Source organism: Lactuca sativa, chromosome 8 (genome assembly GCF_002870075.4).
Source record: "Lactuca sativa cultivar Salinas chromosome 8, Lsat_Salinas_v11, whole genome shotgun sequence".
Classification (NCBI taxonomy): domain Eukaryota; kingdom Viridiplantae; phylum Streptophyta; class Magnoliopsida; order Asterales; family Asteraceae; genus Lactuca; species Lactuca sativa.
In genome coordinates, this window is record NC_056630.2 from 76,879,363 (window position 1) to 76,899,371 (window position 20,009).

The 20,009-nt window shown below is 34.6% G+C and overlaps 1 protein-coding gene and 1 non-coding gene across 2 annotated transcripts; both read left to right on the top strand.

Annotated features, from left to right (window-relative positions):
• The first annotated feature begins 4,677 nt into the window (after positions 1-4,677).
• Positions 4,678-6,089, top strand: LOC111891170 (60S ribosomal protein L34). Its single transcript, XM_023887249.3, has 4 exons — positions 4,678-4,836; positions 4,960-5,039; positions 5,594-5,703; positions 5,793-6,089. The coding sequence occupies exons 1-4, from the start codon at positions 4,758-4,760 to the stop codon at positions 5,884-5,886; spliced, it is 363 nt and encodes a 120-aa protein (XP_023743017.1). The 5' UTR covers positions 4,678-4,757; the 3' UTR covers positions 5,887-6,089.
• Positions 5,337-5,428, top strand: LOC111891178 (small nucleolar RNA R12). The gene has a single exon (XR_002850102.1). It is a non-coding gene; the product is annotated as a small nucleolar RNA R12 (small nucleolar RNA).
• Positions 6,090-20,009: the final 13,920 nt, after the last annotated feature.

A 20,009-nucleotide genomic window follows, 5' to 3' on the forward strand; every position in this document is an offset into this window, starting at 1 on the left:
CATTCAAGATAAACCATGGGGTTTAGTTCACTAATACACTTCCCAAAAGGTCTTACATGGAAAGGCTAGTGGATCACTTTGATTTTGTGGACATGTATGTGTTTTCAGTCCACGAGTTAGATGATATGTTGACAGTCTTAGGGTAAAATGATGGAGGTATAATGTTCTACTATTTCATGACCCCAATGAAGGTTCATATTAAGGAAATTGAAGGGGATGCTTCTCTTGAATTGAATAGGGTTAGAGCTAAAAGGACAAAAATTAGTTGGGTCATGTAGCAAAAAAATTGGACTTAAACTCTTCGTTCGACTGCGAGGGAGAGGAGAATTCTCCATCAGGGTTGTTCGGGATTTCTATCATACATCTTAGATACAAGGGTCGAGCCCACAACAGACTTGGAGAGTGTACCGGTTGTACGAGATTTCAGGATGTTTTTTCTCGAAGAGTTGTTAAGGGTACCTCCGGAGAGGCAGGTAGAGTTTCGTATTGATTTGGTGTCGGGTGCTGCTCTGATGGCCAAGACACCATATCGGATAACTCCACCCGAGATGCAGGAGCTGTCTACGCAGTTTTAGGAGCTGCTAGACCGAGGGTTTATCCGTCTGAGTAGCTCTCCATGGGGAGCACCGATCCTATTTTTCAAGAAGAAGGACATGTCACACAGGGTGTGCATCGATTATCGGGAGCTGAACAAGCTAACAGTGAAAACCCATTATCTGCTTCCGAGGATCGATGACTTGTTCGATCAGCTTTAGAGTGCATCTTGTTTTTCCAAGATTGATCTTCGGTCGGGGTACCATCATATGAGGATTAAGGATGAGGATATGTCGAAGATAGCTTTCAGGACTCGATACGGTCACTATGAGTTTGTGGTGATGCCATTCGGGCTCACCAATGCCCCAACGACGTTCATGGATCTCATGAACAGGGTATGTAGTTCGATGTTGGATAGGTCAGTGATCGTGTTTATTAATGATATATTGGTCTATTATAAGACTAAAGAGCAGCACGAGCAGCATCTGAGAGAGGTATTGGAGACACTAAGGATGGAAAGGCCTTATGCCAAGTTCTCGAAGTGTGATTTCTGGTTACGAGAGGTGCAATTATTGGGACACATCATCAACCAAGAGGGTATTTTGGTTGATCCAGCCAAGATTGAGGTAGTGATGCAGTGGGAAGTACCAAAGAATACGTCTGAGATTTGTAGCTTTTTGGGTCTAGCGGGGTACTATCAGAGATTCATTCAGGATTTCTCCAAGATTGCGGTGCCTTTGACCCGCCTGACCAAGAAGAACGTGACATTTCGGTGGGGTTCCAACATCTAGAGGAGTAAGACATAAGATATTGGAAGAGGCACATAAGTCTAAGTTCTCTATACATTTGGGAGCTACAAAAATGTATAGAGATATGAGGTTGAGCTACTGGTGGCCCTGCAGAAGATATTGGAAGAGGCACATAAGTCCAAGTTCACCTAACGTGAGTACACTCAACGTACATAAGTGTACGCCCAATGTACTAAGGCGCACCTAGTTCGCTCAACGTACCCTTATGTATGCTTAGCGTACTCCTCTTGATCCAAAGTTGCAACTTTTGGACATTAGGGCATCTCATGGATCCATGCCTTCCACCCCTAAGGACTAAATATGAAAAAGATTATAATAAAAGGGAGGATTCGAAAATACCTGCAAATTCTGGGATGTTACAACTCTTTTCCATGTAATCTTGATTGGTTTACTTCTTTAGGTATGGACAATAGGAAACAATAATTGATGCACATTCAACGTATATTTTAATCAATTTCTGCATTAATACATCACATTACAAGGAGGATCCAGCTACACAAAAAGAACAATACCAACAATACTTACACAACATGCTCAATATAAGACACCACAATAGACTCAACGTAATACAACCATTACATTCGAAAACAAAATAGATTAACCCTACAATCTGTAACACCGTAATTTTTCAAACAATTTTTCACATTTTTAAAAACATACTTGCGTTCATAAATATCATAAAAATCTCATTGTATCACATATTAATCCATAGAAACACAACCCAATATCATAAAGTATAAAAACTCCTCATGTGTGTAATGATCATGCCGGCGCCTTCCCGCGATCCTCACTGGTACCTGAAACACATAACACAACATTGTAAGCATAAATGATTAGTGAGTTCCCCAAAATACCACATATAACACATAATAGCCTCTCGAGGCAATAACTCTGTAGGCCCTCTGGTCCTAACTCTGTGGACCCTCTGGTCCTAACTTTGTGGACCTTCCAGTCCTAACTTTGTAACTCTGATATACACACAACATAAATCACATAGAAATAATGCAGTGCAACACATCACATAAACAACATACAAGATACTCTATCACGTAACTCTAATTACCACTCTAGGTAAAGTATAGTGAGAAGACTCACCTCCGGAAATCTCGACGAATCTCGAACTCGGAAATACTGAACTAGTCTCCGCCTAATCACATAAATAATTACTCTAATCAACATGACTTTCAAAGGCTAGACTAATTCCCCTCTAAGTTCTCTAAGAAGGGTAAAAGATCATTCTACCCCTATAATAACTCAAAAGTCCAAGCATTGACTAATCCCTAAAAGTCAACGAAGTCAACGTTCAAACTTTGACCAGACTCGTCGAGTGCACTCAGGTGACTCGGCGAGTCCATACTGGTCCTCTGAATCCTCCTAGCCTCACTTGGCACGACGACTTCCCTCTCCAATCGTCGGGTTATTCAGCAACGAATCGCGGGGCAACCCTGACTCGACTCGTCGAGTCCACTTATGAACTCGGCGAGTTGCTCCCATGACAACACTCATCTGACCTCCTAAGGTCAGATCTGTTTCCCTAATCTATAGATCTGACTTCCCCATGACCAATAACCACGTAAAGGTCGAATCTTGCTACACATGCATTGCACCCAAGACTTATTTTGGTGAAATCCCTTCTAACATGGCAACCTATGTCCATTTCCCCATGGAACCACAAAAAGCAGGATGGTTCAGGTTCTCTGGACCTCAAAAGGTCCAGATCTAGAGTTTAGCACTCAATGGGATACTTATACTCAACTAAACAAGCCATAAAAGAATAGGATCGAATAGCTACCTCAAAACTGAAGATCCAAGCTGAAAACCCACTGAAATGCAATCCTCTTGACCTCCCCTTGCTGGAAACGCTTTCTCCTTTGCAAAATCACACCAAAAATGATCAAAGAGGCTCAAACTCTCTCACAACTCGCTCAAGATCAATAGGGTATCCCTCTCTGGACTAGTAGCCGCAAATGAGGGCTATAAGGTCCTTTAAATAGGGCACAGGCCCGAGAATTTAGGATTTCAGTCGTCAGCACGGACTCGTCGAGTCCACCGTTATCGACTCGTAGAGTCCCTTCATTTATCAGTCCGCGAATCGCGATCCTACTCGATGAGTCCAGACGTCAACTCGTCGAGTCCCTCTCTTAACTCCAAAAATAAATGATAAAATATAATACCTGGAAATCTGGATCTTACACAATCATTTCAACCCTTGTTTAGGCAACAAATTAAAAAAAAACTGACAAAAAGCTTATACATTCTAGATTGCATGTAGGCTTTCTCGAAGAGATTGTTGGAGTTTATTCATAGACCTCAGTATCCCAAGTATCACTTCCATTGATATAATATACATATGTTCATCGTACCACCTGATCCAACCACACTTGCTCCTATTTCAAATACAAGACCAAAATTGCCTTCTAGGATTATGATTTGACCAAGACGTGACGATGACAAGATCGCTGCTTCCACAAGCACAAATCACCATTCCTCGACTTCGTTTTCTTGAGCTTCATTTGGTTCACAAGGGTTTTCAACTTCGTATACATATTTGAAAAAGAGGAGACCGATTAAATAAGTATTAGGTGTAGACCTTACATGAAATGAAAAAAATGTACTCATGTGCAAGGCACATGGGGCATGGTAATGGCACATATAGAATAACATCCAACATAAAGACTAATTATGTGCAAAGTTTGCTCCAAAGGGACCATGCATGCAAATATTTTTTTTTCATAAATACTAGTTTAGGGGAAAAATTGAAAAGCAAAAGGACCATTTGTGAAATTTTATCTTTAATTTATTTATATTTCTATGATTTAGATTTTTTTTGACTTTTGTTCGAATATATTCTTTAATGTTTTATTTATTTATATTTTTTTTGTACATTTTTTCGCTTACATATTTTGACGTTTTGTTCGAATAGTTCATATGGCATGAACAAATTTCATAAATGGTCCCTATGATAGAAATGAAAAATATGTCGTTTCACATGAACTTAACTTAAAAAGTTAGCACCGTTAGCCAAAAGGATTGTTTTTGCAAGATTTTGAAATCATGAAAACCATCTATGCAAAAGAATTCGTCATAAAGACTAGAATTAGTTGATTTTGTCAACAATAAGAATCATTTATGTAATTTTTTCTATTTAATTTTAGCAGAAAATTATTTGTAGTTATTATTTATGTAATTTTGTCTATTTCATTTTATCAAAAAATTATTTATAGTTATTGCATTTGGTTTTACTAGGGAAATCAAATACTATATCTATCATCAAAATAAAAGAAGCCCAATTTAGATTTCAGGCATACAAGCCCATATATGTATTTGACCTAGGGCATCCTTTATATACTCATCTCTATCTCCCTCTTAAATTTTCTCTCGTGAAAACAAATTAGCACATAGCCGCCGGTCGAAATGGTTCAACGGCTCACATACCGGAGACGCCATAGCTATGCCACCAAATCAAACCAGCACAGGGTTGTGAAAACCCCTGGTAATGTTTTATCATGTTTTCTTCATTTTTGACCTGATTTTGCTTTGTTTTATTGCAATTTCAGGATCTGTGTGTTATTTGTTGTGATCGAAAGCCTAATTGTTTGTTTCATGTGTCGAATAGGCGGGAAGCTCGTGTATCAGACCACTAAGAAGAGGGCAAGTGGACCTAAATGCCCTGTTACTGGCAAAAGAATCCAAGGGGTATGTTCATTCCATCTCGCATTTCATATATAAATTTAGTTTTTAAAAGTTAAACGTAATTGCTCATACATGCTATAGATCTTTGTATTGTCGTTGTTTTCGGCCATTGAATGTTCATTGTTTTGTGCAAAAAATTGTTTTGTGCAAAAAGTTATATCGATTAAGAGTCTTAGCTTTTCTAAGAGAGTATTTGTCTATTTGATGCCTATTACTTTCTTAGATCTCTGTAAATGCAAATGATAATCGGGATTAGCTTTCAAAGGTAATTGTTTTAATGGTATATTTTGTTAAAAGATAATGGGGATGATGAGAAAATTCAGACGGATTCTCAATGATTTCTCTTTGTTTAAAGAGAAAGTGATCTTTACAACCAGCTACTTCTGACTCATTATCTTACAAACATACCATTTTCTTGTATGCAATTCAACATAACTATCTAAACAAGATTAAATATTAACAAAATCAACCATATTAGAATCATGGGTATAAGTTTTGTTCTTCAATTTCTTTACTACCACATGAATGTTTATAAATTGTATCTTTTACAAATTCAGATTCCACATTTAAGGCCTACTGAATACAAGAGATCAAGATTATCAAGAAACAGAAGAACTGTTAATCGTGCTTATGGTGGTGTTCTTTCTGCAGGAGCAGTTAGAGAAAGGTAATATTTATTTACTAATTTGATTAAATTCTATTTTTTTTGTGAGTGTTGCTTTTAGTTAACAAGTGCAATGTTGTATTTGTTTGTAGGATCATTAGGGCTTTTTTGGTGGAAGAACAAAAGATTGTGAAGAAGGTTCTGAAGATTCAGAAAACCAAAGAAAAAACTGCTTCCAAGAGTTAGATTCAAGAATGCATGTGAGTTGGTATTCTTTTAACCTTTTTTGGAGTAATTTTGGATACACTGTGAAATGTGAATTAGGGTTTTGAGGTGTCTTGAATATGTAATCGAGCCCCCTTTTGCCTCTACTTTGTTGACAATCAATACACTATTCGGTTTTGTTTATGACTTGATCTTTAATTAATTTGAATTTTCTTGTTCTTATATATATATATATATATATATATATATATATATATATATATATATATATATATATATATATATATATATATATATATATATATATATATATATATATATATATATATATATTCTAAATTTCTCACTATTTATTATGTATCGTTTTCATCCAACCAATTGATCCTTTTTAAATATATGTATTTTGTTGTGAAGCGAAACTTGTCAATCGTTTTAATGCCACATAAGCACATGTGTATTACATTGGAATCCAACGAACATGCGTAGTTACACCCACATGTGTGACACTATTCCATGTTAAATAAATCAACACCAAAAAGCTGAAATCATGAAATCACTAATGATTTATTTAATCACAACGCCACTTATCCTTGAAGTAATAATTATGTTTATTTTATTGAATTTCTTGAAATCACTTTTGGTTTATTTATTCTCCTTAATTTCTTCCATTCAAGTTATTGTAATGGGTTCTTGTGATCTGCTGAGGATTAAAGAGCACATGAATTGATTGTCTCCATCCTCTCTAATCGCCTCTAATTTCCACAAATTAAGATCCGAAGGGAAAAATATACTAAAAACAAGAATCAGTTTTTGTAATCAGTTCTTGTGATCTGCTAATATTAGATTGATATTTAGCTAAAGAACAATGTTTGATCTTTTGGTTAAGAAACATTTACAAGTTTATAGCTCTCGAAGAACAATAATGGCTAGAAATCCTAGATGGAGCATCAACTAGAATATACTATTTACCACGAAAATTAAAGATTACTAGAGTTCTTCATATTGGAATCGAAGATTGTGTGTATTCTCGCTCTTCTAGAAGGGATAGGCGAATTTGTAGTTTATGTTGACACGTTGAGTGCGGGATATAGTTGTGTCCTTACACAAAGGGACAACGTTATAATCTATGAATCACACCTGTTGAAAGTGCATAAGGTGAGTCATTTGATATACGATATGGATTTGGCAACTTCAATTCAAGACACACTTTTGCATTTTGAGAGTTTTAATATATTTTACTATTTTTTGAACTACTCATAAATATAGGAGTGGACATTTGCATTTTGAGAGTTTTAATATATTTTACTATTTATTGAACTACTCATAAATATAGGAGTGGACATTCGGACCTTGGGACGGGATTTAGACATTGGACATGATGATGCTCAACAAGATGTATCGATTTCATTAATTTCTGCAAAACCAGGTCCAATTCGGTTCAAATGCTCAATCCCATATAAATTATTTATAATTAGGTGTGAGACCCATATATCATATGGGTTTATTAAAAAAAAAATAATATAAAATTCAAAGTATTTGAGAAGTTTAAATTTATAAGAAAAGTGAGAATTAAATTATAAAAATTAAAGTGTTTTTTTTTTCTCTTTTAAATTTAAACAAATAATTTCAATAAATGAATAAATAAAATTAATGAAACTTTAATTTAGTAATTTTGAAATTAAAAGGAAAGTCTATTAATGAAATTGATATGCATTTATTATTAGATTAAATAATATTTGGCATTTACTAAAATAGAAAAACCATAAAATGACAAGTGAAATAAAAATTAATTTAAAATTACCATAAAATTACATGTGGCAAATTAAATGAGAGTTTGACAAGTGGCAAAAAAAACCTTCATTTATTAGAGTAGACTTTACTTATGTCCTAAGGGCTAGAAGCCCTTTAGTCTTTAACATTTATTCCGTCTGTTCCATATTTGTTGTCAACTTTTGATTTTTGAAGTATTTATTCTTTAATTTTGATTTTAAATATTTTTGTTATTAATATATAATAGTTTATACAAAATATATGAATGTATTATGTTTTAAATGTTTTTTTTATTGTTATAAGTTTCATCAAGTAATTTATAACACAAATAAAAATATTTAAGATCAAAGTTTAAGGATAAAGACTTCAAAAGTTAAAAGTTGGTAGATCTGACAAACGTGTCGTGTTGTGTTGGGTTCTTGTCATGTCAAAGACATTAAACGGGTTGAGAGGACTTGACTTTGACCTGACCTCTTCAATTATCGTGTCATGTCAACATGTTTATTTTCATGTTGGGTTTCGAGTTAAGGTTTAGACCTTATAAATATATTGTTTCATGTCAGGTTGAAACGTTTTAAAGATTGAAAAGTAAGAGACATAGAGAAAAAATGAAAACAATGAAATGATGGAGTTGAGAGGTGAATGAAAAAAATTCAAAATTAATTTAGAAAACAAAATAAAAAGAGTTAGAATTGGGGATCTAATGAGATAGGTAGTGAGGAAGAGTAAAATTAAGTCACTTTGAAAGTTTGAATTATACCTTTAATTATTGAGTTTGGACAACTATAAGTCTATAATATTTAAAATATTTATAAAAATATGAAATTTAAAAAAGTTATATATAGTTAAACGGATCATATTCGAGTCATCTTCGAGTTGGAAGTTTTGACCATAACCTTACCCGTTTAATTATCGTGTCGTGTCGTGTCAAACCGCTTATATAAACATGTCGAAATCTCTTACCCGAACCTGCTAATTTCGTGTCAGATTCATATCGGGTTGTGATGTCGTGTCAAGTTTTGCTTGGCTAGACAAAGGTAGTATTACTTTACTTATTATTTTGGTTCTTGAACATCATAACAAACATTTATGTACTTTTCATAATTTCTAAATTAAATGAGATTTTCCTGTATTGTTGGTCATTTTTGTAGATAGAATATTATTTTCAAAACCATGCATACATAAGTGGCACAATTTGTCTATAATACATAGTTTAATTTGTATTCATATTATAAAACACCTTTCCTAGTACATGAATCATAGAACAGATGATTGAAACCACAACTAGAAATGAATCATAGAACACAAGATTGAAACCAGACCTAGAAAAGCTTCAAATACAACATTAAAAACTTAAAAACATAGAGGTCACTTAGGACCTAGTACTAAAATATCCAAACACAATCGTTTTTCGAGATATTTGGCCAATCATAACCACCGATAGCGCTTCTTGTATATGTCATTAGGTTTAGCAACAAATGTAGGTCGTCCATATCGCTTTTCTGTCTCTAGTAATTGTGCACGGGTGGAAAGTTCATCGAGAACCTCTCTTTGATGTAGGTCCAACAATGGAGAATGATTCACAGAATCTTGAAAACCCGAGGGTTCTTTGATATTATCAGTCAAAGTTGTAAGAGGATGATGATGTGTTGCACCCAGTCTTGAGTGGGCTTCCTCTGAAAAATTGCTACTGTTTATGGTCCAGCTTCCTCCATTGTTGAATTTGGATGAGCTTGAACTACTCGACATGTTTGGGGAATGAACGTAGTCGTTCATAGAGTCTTTTGGTCCATGATCATAACCAACATGTAGGTCTGGAATATAGGTGTTGGTCGAGTAGCCTTTAGACACGTACATCTTACCTGCCATTCTTAGTTAGGTGTAAAGATTGTGTGTGTAAATTGTTTGCTCGATTTGGCTATGTTTATGGATATGAAGAATTGATAACGATGTAGTGTCTTCTTATATAGTACAAAAACTTGACACAATAATATATAGAATATAGTCACGAGTTGCAAGGTTAATTTAAAAATGAGGATGCTTTTGGATGGTTTGGAGAGAATCCAGTTTGCGTCCTACACCTTTTCATATAGGTCGAACATATATATTCCTCCTTAATGGGTTTATGGTGGAATTCGTTTTTTACCGTTATCATTGAAAACGAAGGAAGCGTGTTAATTACATATTCTCAAACACGTATGAGATCTTTCTAGATACTTAATTAGTAAGTTACTTTGATCATTCAAGGTTGGAATGTGATATATATATATATATATATATATATATATATATATATATATATATATATATATATATATATATATATATATATATATATATATATATATTGAGAAAGGTCGGGATGTTAATTAATATATTAGTGAATTGTTTTTTTAACGGACTAAGTGAAGTCCAAATATACAAGTCCAATAACAAGTTCAAACGTTTTTTCCTGGCTCTATTATACTGCTTCAAACCGGTTTTTGAAGAAACAAACTAGTTCGATCCGCTATAGAAATTGACATAGAACTAGGTGTTATTGAACCATTCTCATCTCCGATTCTCGATCTAGCCGGTTCGACTGGTCGGTTTGAACTAATTTTTAAAACATTGGTTGGAACTAAAGGTCCCTCTCACGAAGTAACTATAGTGTATTGTGACAATATCGTTATTTTTATGCCCTTTATGTTGATTCAACATCAACGGATGAAAATAAAAAAAAATCGGGATGGATGCTCACTTTGTTCAGGACAAATTTGTCAAAATCGTGATCTTGATCATTAGATTGTACGATCATAGGTATGAAAAATGAGCCGGATCGCAAGTAGGATCGCAGGATTGTAGATATGATCGGGATCCGATCTGATTTTACCTTCCCTTATTTTATTTTTTTGAAAAAAACGAATTTACCATTTTATGTCTCTTATATATTTCATCATTTTATTGTTTATCATTTTGTGTTGTGCGTTGTGACTAATATTTTGAAGTTTTTATAGCTTTTGAACAAAAAACAGAATGTTTGAGGTATTTTTCATGTTTTAAAATTATAAATTAAAATTATATTTTATTTTATAGGATCTTAGCATCCCGATCTTGCAAATCCAAAAATAATCATACATAAAATCCCGATCTTAACAACTTTGATTGGAAAGAAAATGACATAATGCAAGGTATGCATATTACATGTGCCATCATACTTCATAGTACCAAATACCAAAACAAGTATACTTTCACCGGGGGCCTTCTCAAAGTACTCTTCGATTATTTAGTTAGTCTTCACGTTTCAACTTTTACTGTTGAACGTAAAGGGGACTAAGAGCATATGGTATGTGCAACGAGAAGTTGTATTTTTGCTGATGTGACATCTCATAACATGGTCATAACACCATGAACACCATTTCCCCCTTGGTGTTATGACATATCTTGTTGGTGTTATGACATATTGAAACGAGAACTTTGATTGGCTGCACATTTCTTCTCTCTTTATTTTTCTCCTCTTAACCATCTCATAATATGGTCATAACACCATGAACACCATTTCCCTCTTGGTGTTATAAGTTGTTATAACACCATCTCAACGGGCCCATACCTAATCTCCCTATCTAATAAATGAATAAGGTTAATCTCATTCCACCATGTGTCAATCTATTAAATCAATAATACGCCACGTGTCATTGTTTTGGTTCTCCAATTTGAATTTCATTTTATAACTCATATTCATAAATACTCATAAATTCTTATATGGTAACAAAATATATCAAAATATGTCAATATTACTCACCCCACCTATCCCCGTTTAAATGATATTTACCAAATTTGATTACATTTATTATGTTTACATTTTTCTTTTATAATTCCTTATTTTTTACTAATATATGTTTATTTTAACAACTTAATTTTCTGATTTATATTATCAATTTTAATTTTGTAACCGTGGTTTTCACGGGTTATAAACTAGTGCTCTAATAGATGTATACCTTAATTATATGATAATGTATGTTTGTTTTACGATTTACTCCCTTTATCCTTAGGTTTTTCCTTTTATATGTACAATGTTAAATATATACATAAATCATTATGGTGAAATAACTTAGTAAAGTGCCTCAATGCACAATCCAAGCAAACGAGAGATCTATTTCTTTAAGTTGTCACGTATTATTCCATATATTTTTTTAACATATGTTGTTAACTGTTGTTTGAAAAGCATAACATAGTATTTAATTTTCTTGCATGTCAAACTTTATTAAGGTTGTATTTGACCCGCCACAACTAATTAATACTAGTTTATTTTTCGAGTTGTTTTAAGTTGTCATGTTTGGTAAGTTAAAAATTAGTTTATAAATTAGTTTTTTAAAAAGCTATTTAGACTAGCTTTTTAAGAGTTTTTAATTTTTTTTTCTAAATATACCCTTTAAATAATTATAGAAACATATTATTTTAACTGTCATTTTATATCTTTCAGCTACTTTTTCAGTTACCAACTAGTTTTTTATTTAACAACTAACTTTTCAACTATCAAATAGTTTTTCGGTTAACAATTAGTTTTTCATACAATACCTCAAATACAAATATAGCCTAAATTGGTAAATAGATTTGCAATTATTTGAAGTTTGGAGCAACTATGCCCAAGTCTTATCAAACCACTTGTGGCAGGAGGTTGAAGAGCGGGAAGCGACGAGAGGGACATGTGTCACCAAAAGAGAAAAACATGGCGGGGCCAAATAAGCATAAAGTAATAAAAACATGGTTAAAGAGGGAAGAGAAAACACGAAAATAAGAAAAAAATGAATAATGTCAATAAAATAAAATAAGGTGTAAAGGCATAAACACCCTAACATCCTCATGGTAAGTAAACAAAAGAGACAAAACCACATGGTTAAACATCACTTATGATTAGAACAAGGAACATAATACCCATGAACAATCAACAATTTGCAATTATTCGAACAACTTTGCAAATATTTGAACGAGTCTTATCAAACCACTTTTGGCAGGGAAGTGAAGAGAGGGGAGCAGTAAGATGGACATGTGTCGCCAAGAGAGTATAATATGGCGGGGCCAAAATAGTGGAAAGCATAAAAACATGGGTAAAGAAGATGATGAAGACAGGTGTGGAGAAAAAACACCAAGACAAGAAAAAGTGGATCATGTCAATAAAATAAAAATTAAGGAAAAAACAGTCGAACACGCTAACATCCTGATGTTAAAAAGAGACGCAAAAACATCACTTGCGATTAAAAAACGACACAAAATTATTATGAATAAATCATCACTGTAGTTACTTTTAATACGTCAAAAAGAGATCTTAAGCAAATTCAGTCATGTGCCCTAAGTTGGTCGTAATAGAATTATAGCCGAAAATTGTAATCTAAACTTAGGGATATTAAATAAGTCTAATAACGTTTGATGGTTGAACTTAAGTAAATTTTTAGCTGTCTGTTTTGAAAATCATGGTATTTTGAAAAATCACATACATAATTTTAAGGATAATTAAATAATTAAACCACTTTTTTGTTTTTTTAAATAATAATCAATGTATTTTTTTTTTGAAAAATGACCATATGGTGCAGAAACTCCATTCCTGAATTCCAAAACGAGTAAATGGGTAAATTGGTCTGCTCCAGTAATGTGCCCTCAACCAACATGTTAGATCTTTTGTTCCGAACTCACTGTTTCAGATCTCATTTCGGACTCTATAACTGCATCAATTTCAAAACATATATTCTTCTAGTAATGAAAAAATTATTTGTGATTATACATTAAAAATAAGAACATTTTGCTTTTGTTTTTTTTTGTTTTTGTTTTTTGTTTTTTTATGAATTGATGCGATTATTTAGCTATAAGTCGTTTTCTTTCGAATTTTAGTTGTGTTTAGGCTTTTGTATGATTATATGTGGGCATATGTGTGTACTAGGACAACTAAAATAAAAAAAATTGCTTTTGCATATGTCCAGAATACGCTGAACTAGTCCGTAATACATAGAACATCTCTAGTACGTAGAACATATCCATAATGTTTAGAACTATTCTAGATTACTGTTCCAAAATATAGTATGGAATGGTGTCCTTATTTCGGAATGATGTCCGCACCACAACCATTATAGTCTGGAACGCTGTCATCGGCCTAATTTAAATTCCTTTAATTATAGCATGTCATAATAAATGAAACGACTGTTACTACAACCTATACGATGGGTGTATAATGTCTTCTTTTACTATGTCATTATCTTATGTGTACAGAGGTTGCTACTTATCTTTGGTCTTAGCTGGAGGAGGTTATATTCCTGATAGATGACTACCATGTTTGATTTGACATGCGAGCTTTCTGCCTTATTATCGGGTTGTGGTTTGGGGTGTATTTTCCGACTATCTACCTACTTCATCTTTGACATAGTTCAGACAACATATTTTTACATTTGTCTTCGATTTGGAGTCGATGAAAGTTGCATCCGTTATTCAAGTGTTCAATACTTCACTTCAACGATTATTAGATGCAAATGATGTACGAGTCTCCTTGTATATGTCAGAGTAGAGATTTTGTGACAGATACCCTCGATAGCCAATTCAAGATGAATACCTTGCACTAGTCTCAAATTTGGACAAGATTAACATGCATCAAGTTATTTAGATTATATTTATTAGTATATCAAATAATTCTTTTAAATTATAGTTAGTAAAATGCAGTTGTTGAGACTTGAGACAAGTAACCATGGGGAAGAGTAATATGGGATTTAACTTACAAATAGTTGTCTACTATCTGTGATAAAAATTAAGAGGCATCTGAACCCATCCATCCAAGACTCGACAATAGACCTTCTTATATTGCTTAGGATTCATGACTTCATGCTTGCTCTGTGATATTTCCTTAATGTATTGCATATAAACGAGGTTGTTGTCCGACTATACTTGCTTTACTTTTGAAACACACGTTCATGTGTCCACCTTGTCTACCTCAGTCATGTCCGTCCGCTTTTTTTTCCTCATGAGACTAGTGGCTTGATTTGGTGCTTCATTTTCCTTGTTTTTTGCTAGTGGCGCCTCCTTTGGTGCCTTGCCTGGCTTTCATGCTATAGATGAACCTCAAAGTTTTTGTTGTTGGCTTCCTCTCTTTTTGGTTTCGATCTCTGTTTTGTCTTTTGTGACATCCCCATTTTCACGGCCAGAAAAGACCGATTTGTTTATGCTTTGTATTATAAAATCAAAGTAATCTTTTAAAGAAAACAGTTGCAGAATTTGTTCCCAAAACAAAATATGATAAAAATTATCAAAGCATTTCTTTAAAGAAATGTATTTTCATTATATAACAAAATATCAGGATGTCATGTTCAATACAGACAAAAAGCATAAACAGAACAAAATAGACCTTACAATAGTTATTCATAACTACTGGCCTATAATCCAAAATCTCTCGTCAAGTCCACCAATTGTGCCATTACCTGTAATGCAAAGAAAACTGAGTGGGTCAGGCTTGGGAGTCTGGTGAGCATATAGGATTTTCAACCCACAATAATATAATTATTATATTTAATTATCAAACAATCAATTCAAATACCCACCCCCATTATCTCCATTTATTTATTAAAGATTTATCCTAAGAACCAATTACCCTTCTCCCATTCATTCCTAAGGATTGCCCTAAGGAACTAGCACAATGTCTAGTGTTGCCAAGGTTCTTAGATTACCTCTGGTGAACACGCAATTCACAATAATTAATGAACACCTAGTTCAAGAACACCTAATGAACACTTAGTTCCAATATTACCCAATGAACACCTAGTTCACAAACACTTAATGAACACTTAGTTCAATTATCCCTGATGAACACTAAGTTCAAATATCTAATGAACACTTAGTTTGAATATCCCTGGTGAACCCAATCACCTAAGGAACACAGAGAATGAAAGCTCTTAGTTCAAACAACGTGATAATAAAGTATATCTCGATCCTGCAAAATCACTAATATTATAAACACATATAAATTATATTTCTAAAACAATATATCCCATCCCGTCGATCCCCACATACTGACCCTATACTATGATCTTACGAGATCTAGCCTATGGAATCGATATGAACAACAAACTGACGAAGCTGCTTCGGAAATTCCCTGGCAGCAAACGAGGATCAATAAAGACATCAAATGAGGGGAATGGAATAAGTTTCACCACGAACCTTCGTTCGTAAAAGAAAGAACCACAAGACATTTTAAGTCAGGGGTAGTTATCTAGATAACAATGCCTAGGTGTGGTCCGACTATCATGAGGTATTATACCCCCAGACTCTACCTATCCCAGCATCGAACTTTGCCTAGCAGTGGCCTGAATACATGAGGTATTTCACCCCCAGACGCACCCTATCCATCAATATAACACCAGACATACCTATCAGTGGTCTATTACCGACACACTTTCTTAGGCAGTCTACGAAGTTCCCTTAATTACTTCGTGAAAGAAAACGCTGACATATGAAGCTCGGTCGATCACCTCAAAAAAGAAACGCTGACTCCAAAGCTCTCTCAAAATAAAAGTATGGGGAAATACTACTAGAGTACACCCGTACGCTCCCGTAACCGACACACAAAATTGTCAAAAAGACTTTGTACATGATAGTACTTCTGGCACATTATAGTACTATGGTATGCGAAAGAATCGTACCCGAGAACATAATAGTACCCTGGCACAAGCAGCACCCAAGACACAAAGCTTTGAAAAAGACTTCGTACATAAAATGTACTTCTGTACGTAGGACGTACTCCACCGATTAGCAATATCACAACATACGTACTCTTAATAAGAGGCTACCCAATGTCCAAACTTAATTGGACTAAACATCCCTATTTAAGCCTTAACCCATCACTAGGCAAGCCTACAATGCTTATAATCAATTTTCGATATTAACTCCGTTTAGGAAATGCTAACTAGTGTATACTTAACACAGAGTTTTAGATAATAATATAATATATTCACGTCTTAACATATATTGAACCATAACTGATTCGCACTTTGTATATCATCAAATATATCTAACCCGTATTTCGGACAATAACAAATACTTTACATACATATGTATATTCCATACTTTAATCAATACACGTATAAAAATCACGTTCCTAAAAGGGACTATACGCATGATACCTTATCGTATGAACACATAATTCAAAAATACATAATCCGTACTCCCGGATCTAAAATTTACCTCCTTACCTAATCCATATTCCCGGATCTAAAACTAACCTCTTGATTTGATCCATACTCTCGGATCTAAAACTAACCTCCTGCTCCGATCCATACTCTCGGATCTAAAACAAGTTTATCTCTTTATCCTTTTATCTCATGGTCCAACCCACCTTTATTCACCTACCAACAACCTCATCCACTCATGTTCTACCCAACATATTTTTAGATACAAAATACGTATTTAGTTTAACTCATTAAAACTTATATAATTCATCCATGCCACAATCATCTCAAATAAACAACAAAATATTATACACGTAGCACGTATTTCATAGCAAATACTTAATATTTATGTGTTAGAAGAAAGTGACCACACACTCACTTGATTAGAAGATGATCGGACAGCACTACAACTTGTAGAAGTAGTATTCTTTGGTAGATCTGGAAGATCTTCACAAAAATTGGCTTCTCGCGGGCAGAGCTTCGGCACGGGAATTTCACTTCTCGGGATCTTTGGGGCTTCAGGACTTGCTTCGGGTCTCGGGAATGATACCGGGGCTTTGGGATATTTATTGCACGAAAAACGATACAAAAACACGAGAGAAAGGGAAGAAATGAGCAAAGAACTTGGCTGCACTCGACTTCCTTTTATAGGGGGCTGGAACAACGAATTACGTTGGGCGTAATTCTATGTTACGCTGGGCGTAATGTGGATCAGCTCGCTGACTCCCCCCATGGATAATATCGGTTATTTTATATTTAAATTAAATATCGAAAATATTTAATAAACTTCAAAAATTCATATCTTCCTCATACGAACTCCGTTTTCGACGTTCTTTATGTCCTCGTGTAGGTGAGACTACGCTCTACAACTTTCGTTTAGACTCCGTCGGCTAATTTTGACTTTATTTTTATTATTTATTTTTAGTAGGCCGGGACAGGAAAACTCCGTTATAAATTCATAACTTCTACATCCGACGTCCGTTTTCACCTATCTTTTTATCGTTTCACTACTATTAACGAGATATTCGATTCTTGTTTAGATTGTTTCGGCTAAAAACCGATCGATCTCAAATCGAGTATTCGGGCTGTATACTGCTAAGCTGAAACTTAGAAAAATCATAACTTCCTCATACGAAGTCAGATTTGGACGTTCTTTTTATGCACGCTCACGGTTTAACGAAATCTACGACTTTCGTTTAGATCGCTATGGCTAAATATCGCTCTAACATAAATTCACTATTTACGTCGCGCTTTATCGTGCCGGTTCTGTCGCGAAACTTCGACAGGTCATAACTTCTTCGTTGTAACTCGGATTTTGGCGTTCTTTATATGAACGGAAACCTTGTAACATATACTATAACTTAGTTAAGATTATTCATTCTAAATAATATTTCATTAAAAATTCATTTTTGACGTCTATCGTCTCTAAATTGACTAGCCTGGATCTACGGGCATTACATCTTTCACTGTTGGTGTAGGGATTTGTCCTACCTTGTTTTTATCCATAATGGGTGGCGATATTCTCCGTTTGTTCGAATGACAAATACTCCATCTTGCCTTTCCTTCAACATTTTTGTGCTATCATGTTTTTTTGCCCACTGTTATTTGTATGGCCCATGTGAATTCTCTTATGGTGATCAAAACATCTTGCTCTTGAATTTGGAGAGCTTTTGTTTTTGCTAGCATTTTGATTTCTTTGTTGCTATCCGCCTCCAGCTTGTTGCTTTCCCTTCTACTTGCTTGTTTTTCACCTTTTTACATTCTTCATTGTCTTGTATGATTTTCTTCCTGGGAGTTGGTGTTGTGTTTCTTTGGTGACATGTGATGTTATCAAGATTACCAATTTCATTTTCTTGGTTGTGATCTTGCTCTATCTTTCCTTCTTCCCTTTTTTGTTGGGATTGTTACCACTCCCAACATGGTGTAGAATTTGATCACTCCATGTATTGTAGACGCTATGACCCTGAACTTGTGAATTTCCGACCTTCCTACTATCATATTGTATGGCGATGACGCGTTGTATGTTACAAACCTAATTGTCCGGGTGCCATTTCTGCCATTATTGTAATCCGCTAGCGTCAACGAAAAAGTGATCGTACCTTCTGGCGGTTCAATCTTCATTTGCACTTGACTTAGGAGCTATCTGTAAAAGTGTTTATACATGACATCCATAGAACTACTGCTATCCATGTATATGTTGTTTACGTACTTCTTCCTTATGAACCCCCGAATGACTACTGGTTTATCTCTGTAATGGTTGTTATTGTGGTAGTCCCATTCATCAAATGTAATTTTGTCTCCATTCCAGTCCTGGATAGCTTCTAGATGTTTTGGTTGTCAAAACATGAATATTTCACTTTTTCCGAAGCTCTTGACTTTGGGTTCTGTGGGGGCGATGATTTCTAGTTGCTTGGACGTACTAGAGTCCTCTTATCAAGTCATTAGCAGCCCGACTTGAATTTTGTTCTCCAAATCTCTCCTGAGCATGGTGTTTTTAATAATATCGTGCCCGGTAGATTCATGAACTCGCAATATTTGCTTTGCTCCTTACTACTTGGTTAACCCCCAATTTTTTCCTACTATTCCTCTTGCCCTCACATATTGCTGCCACTTCATTCATTCCCCCATTTCTTGATGGTAAGTAGCTTCAACCTTGTTGCATGAAAAAGGTATGGCTAATTGGACTGAAGGGCGAGTTTGACGATGGGCTTGAGGTTTGCTGATTGTCTTGCATATTTATTACGGATGACACCAATGTTGCTACGTAGCCTCCTAGTTTGGTAGTTATCGGGCCGTATCCTCTCCTAATGCTGAAACAGGAAGGTACACTGCAAAAGTAGACAAATGCTAGGTTAGAAAGTGATACCGTTGGAAGGACCCTGATATTGCTCTTTGATGCCTAAGTTAGATGTCAATTGTAAGTGTTGCGACATTGCTTGTTATTAGAAAAGTTCTAACTTTACAAGTGTGTCGTGGTCTTTATATACAAATGAAAGTCTGAGTTCCTGCTTTATTGACCAGGCTACGCTTTTATCCAAAGGTTGCAAGGGTAATACCTTTCAATATAATAATATTATCTTTTCCGTGTTTCCTGGGATGTTGCATAAGTATTTTCACATATGATTTCCTTGCTATAAAATATTGCCTTGCTGAGTTGATTTTAGTCAACCTGGTAAGTTATGAGCTAACCATGTT

Bases quoted from the DNA above. Each gene is read 5' to 3' on its own strand.
- LOC111891170 (XM_023887249.3), top strand. From the start codon at position 4,758: ATGGTTCAACGGCTCACATACCGGAGACGCCATAGCTATGCCACCAAA. The intron at 4,837-4,959 runs GTAATGTTTTAT...TGTGTCGAATAG, and splicing joins CAGGGTTGTGAAAACCCCTG to GCGGGAAGCTCGTGTATCAG. The intron at 5,704-5,792 runs GTAATATTTATT...ATTTGTTTGTAG, and splicing joins GCAGGAGCAGTTAGAGAAAG to GATCATTAGGGCTTTTTTGG.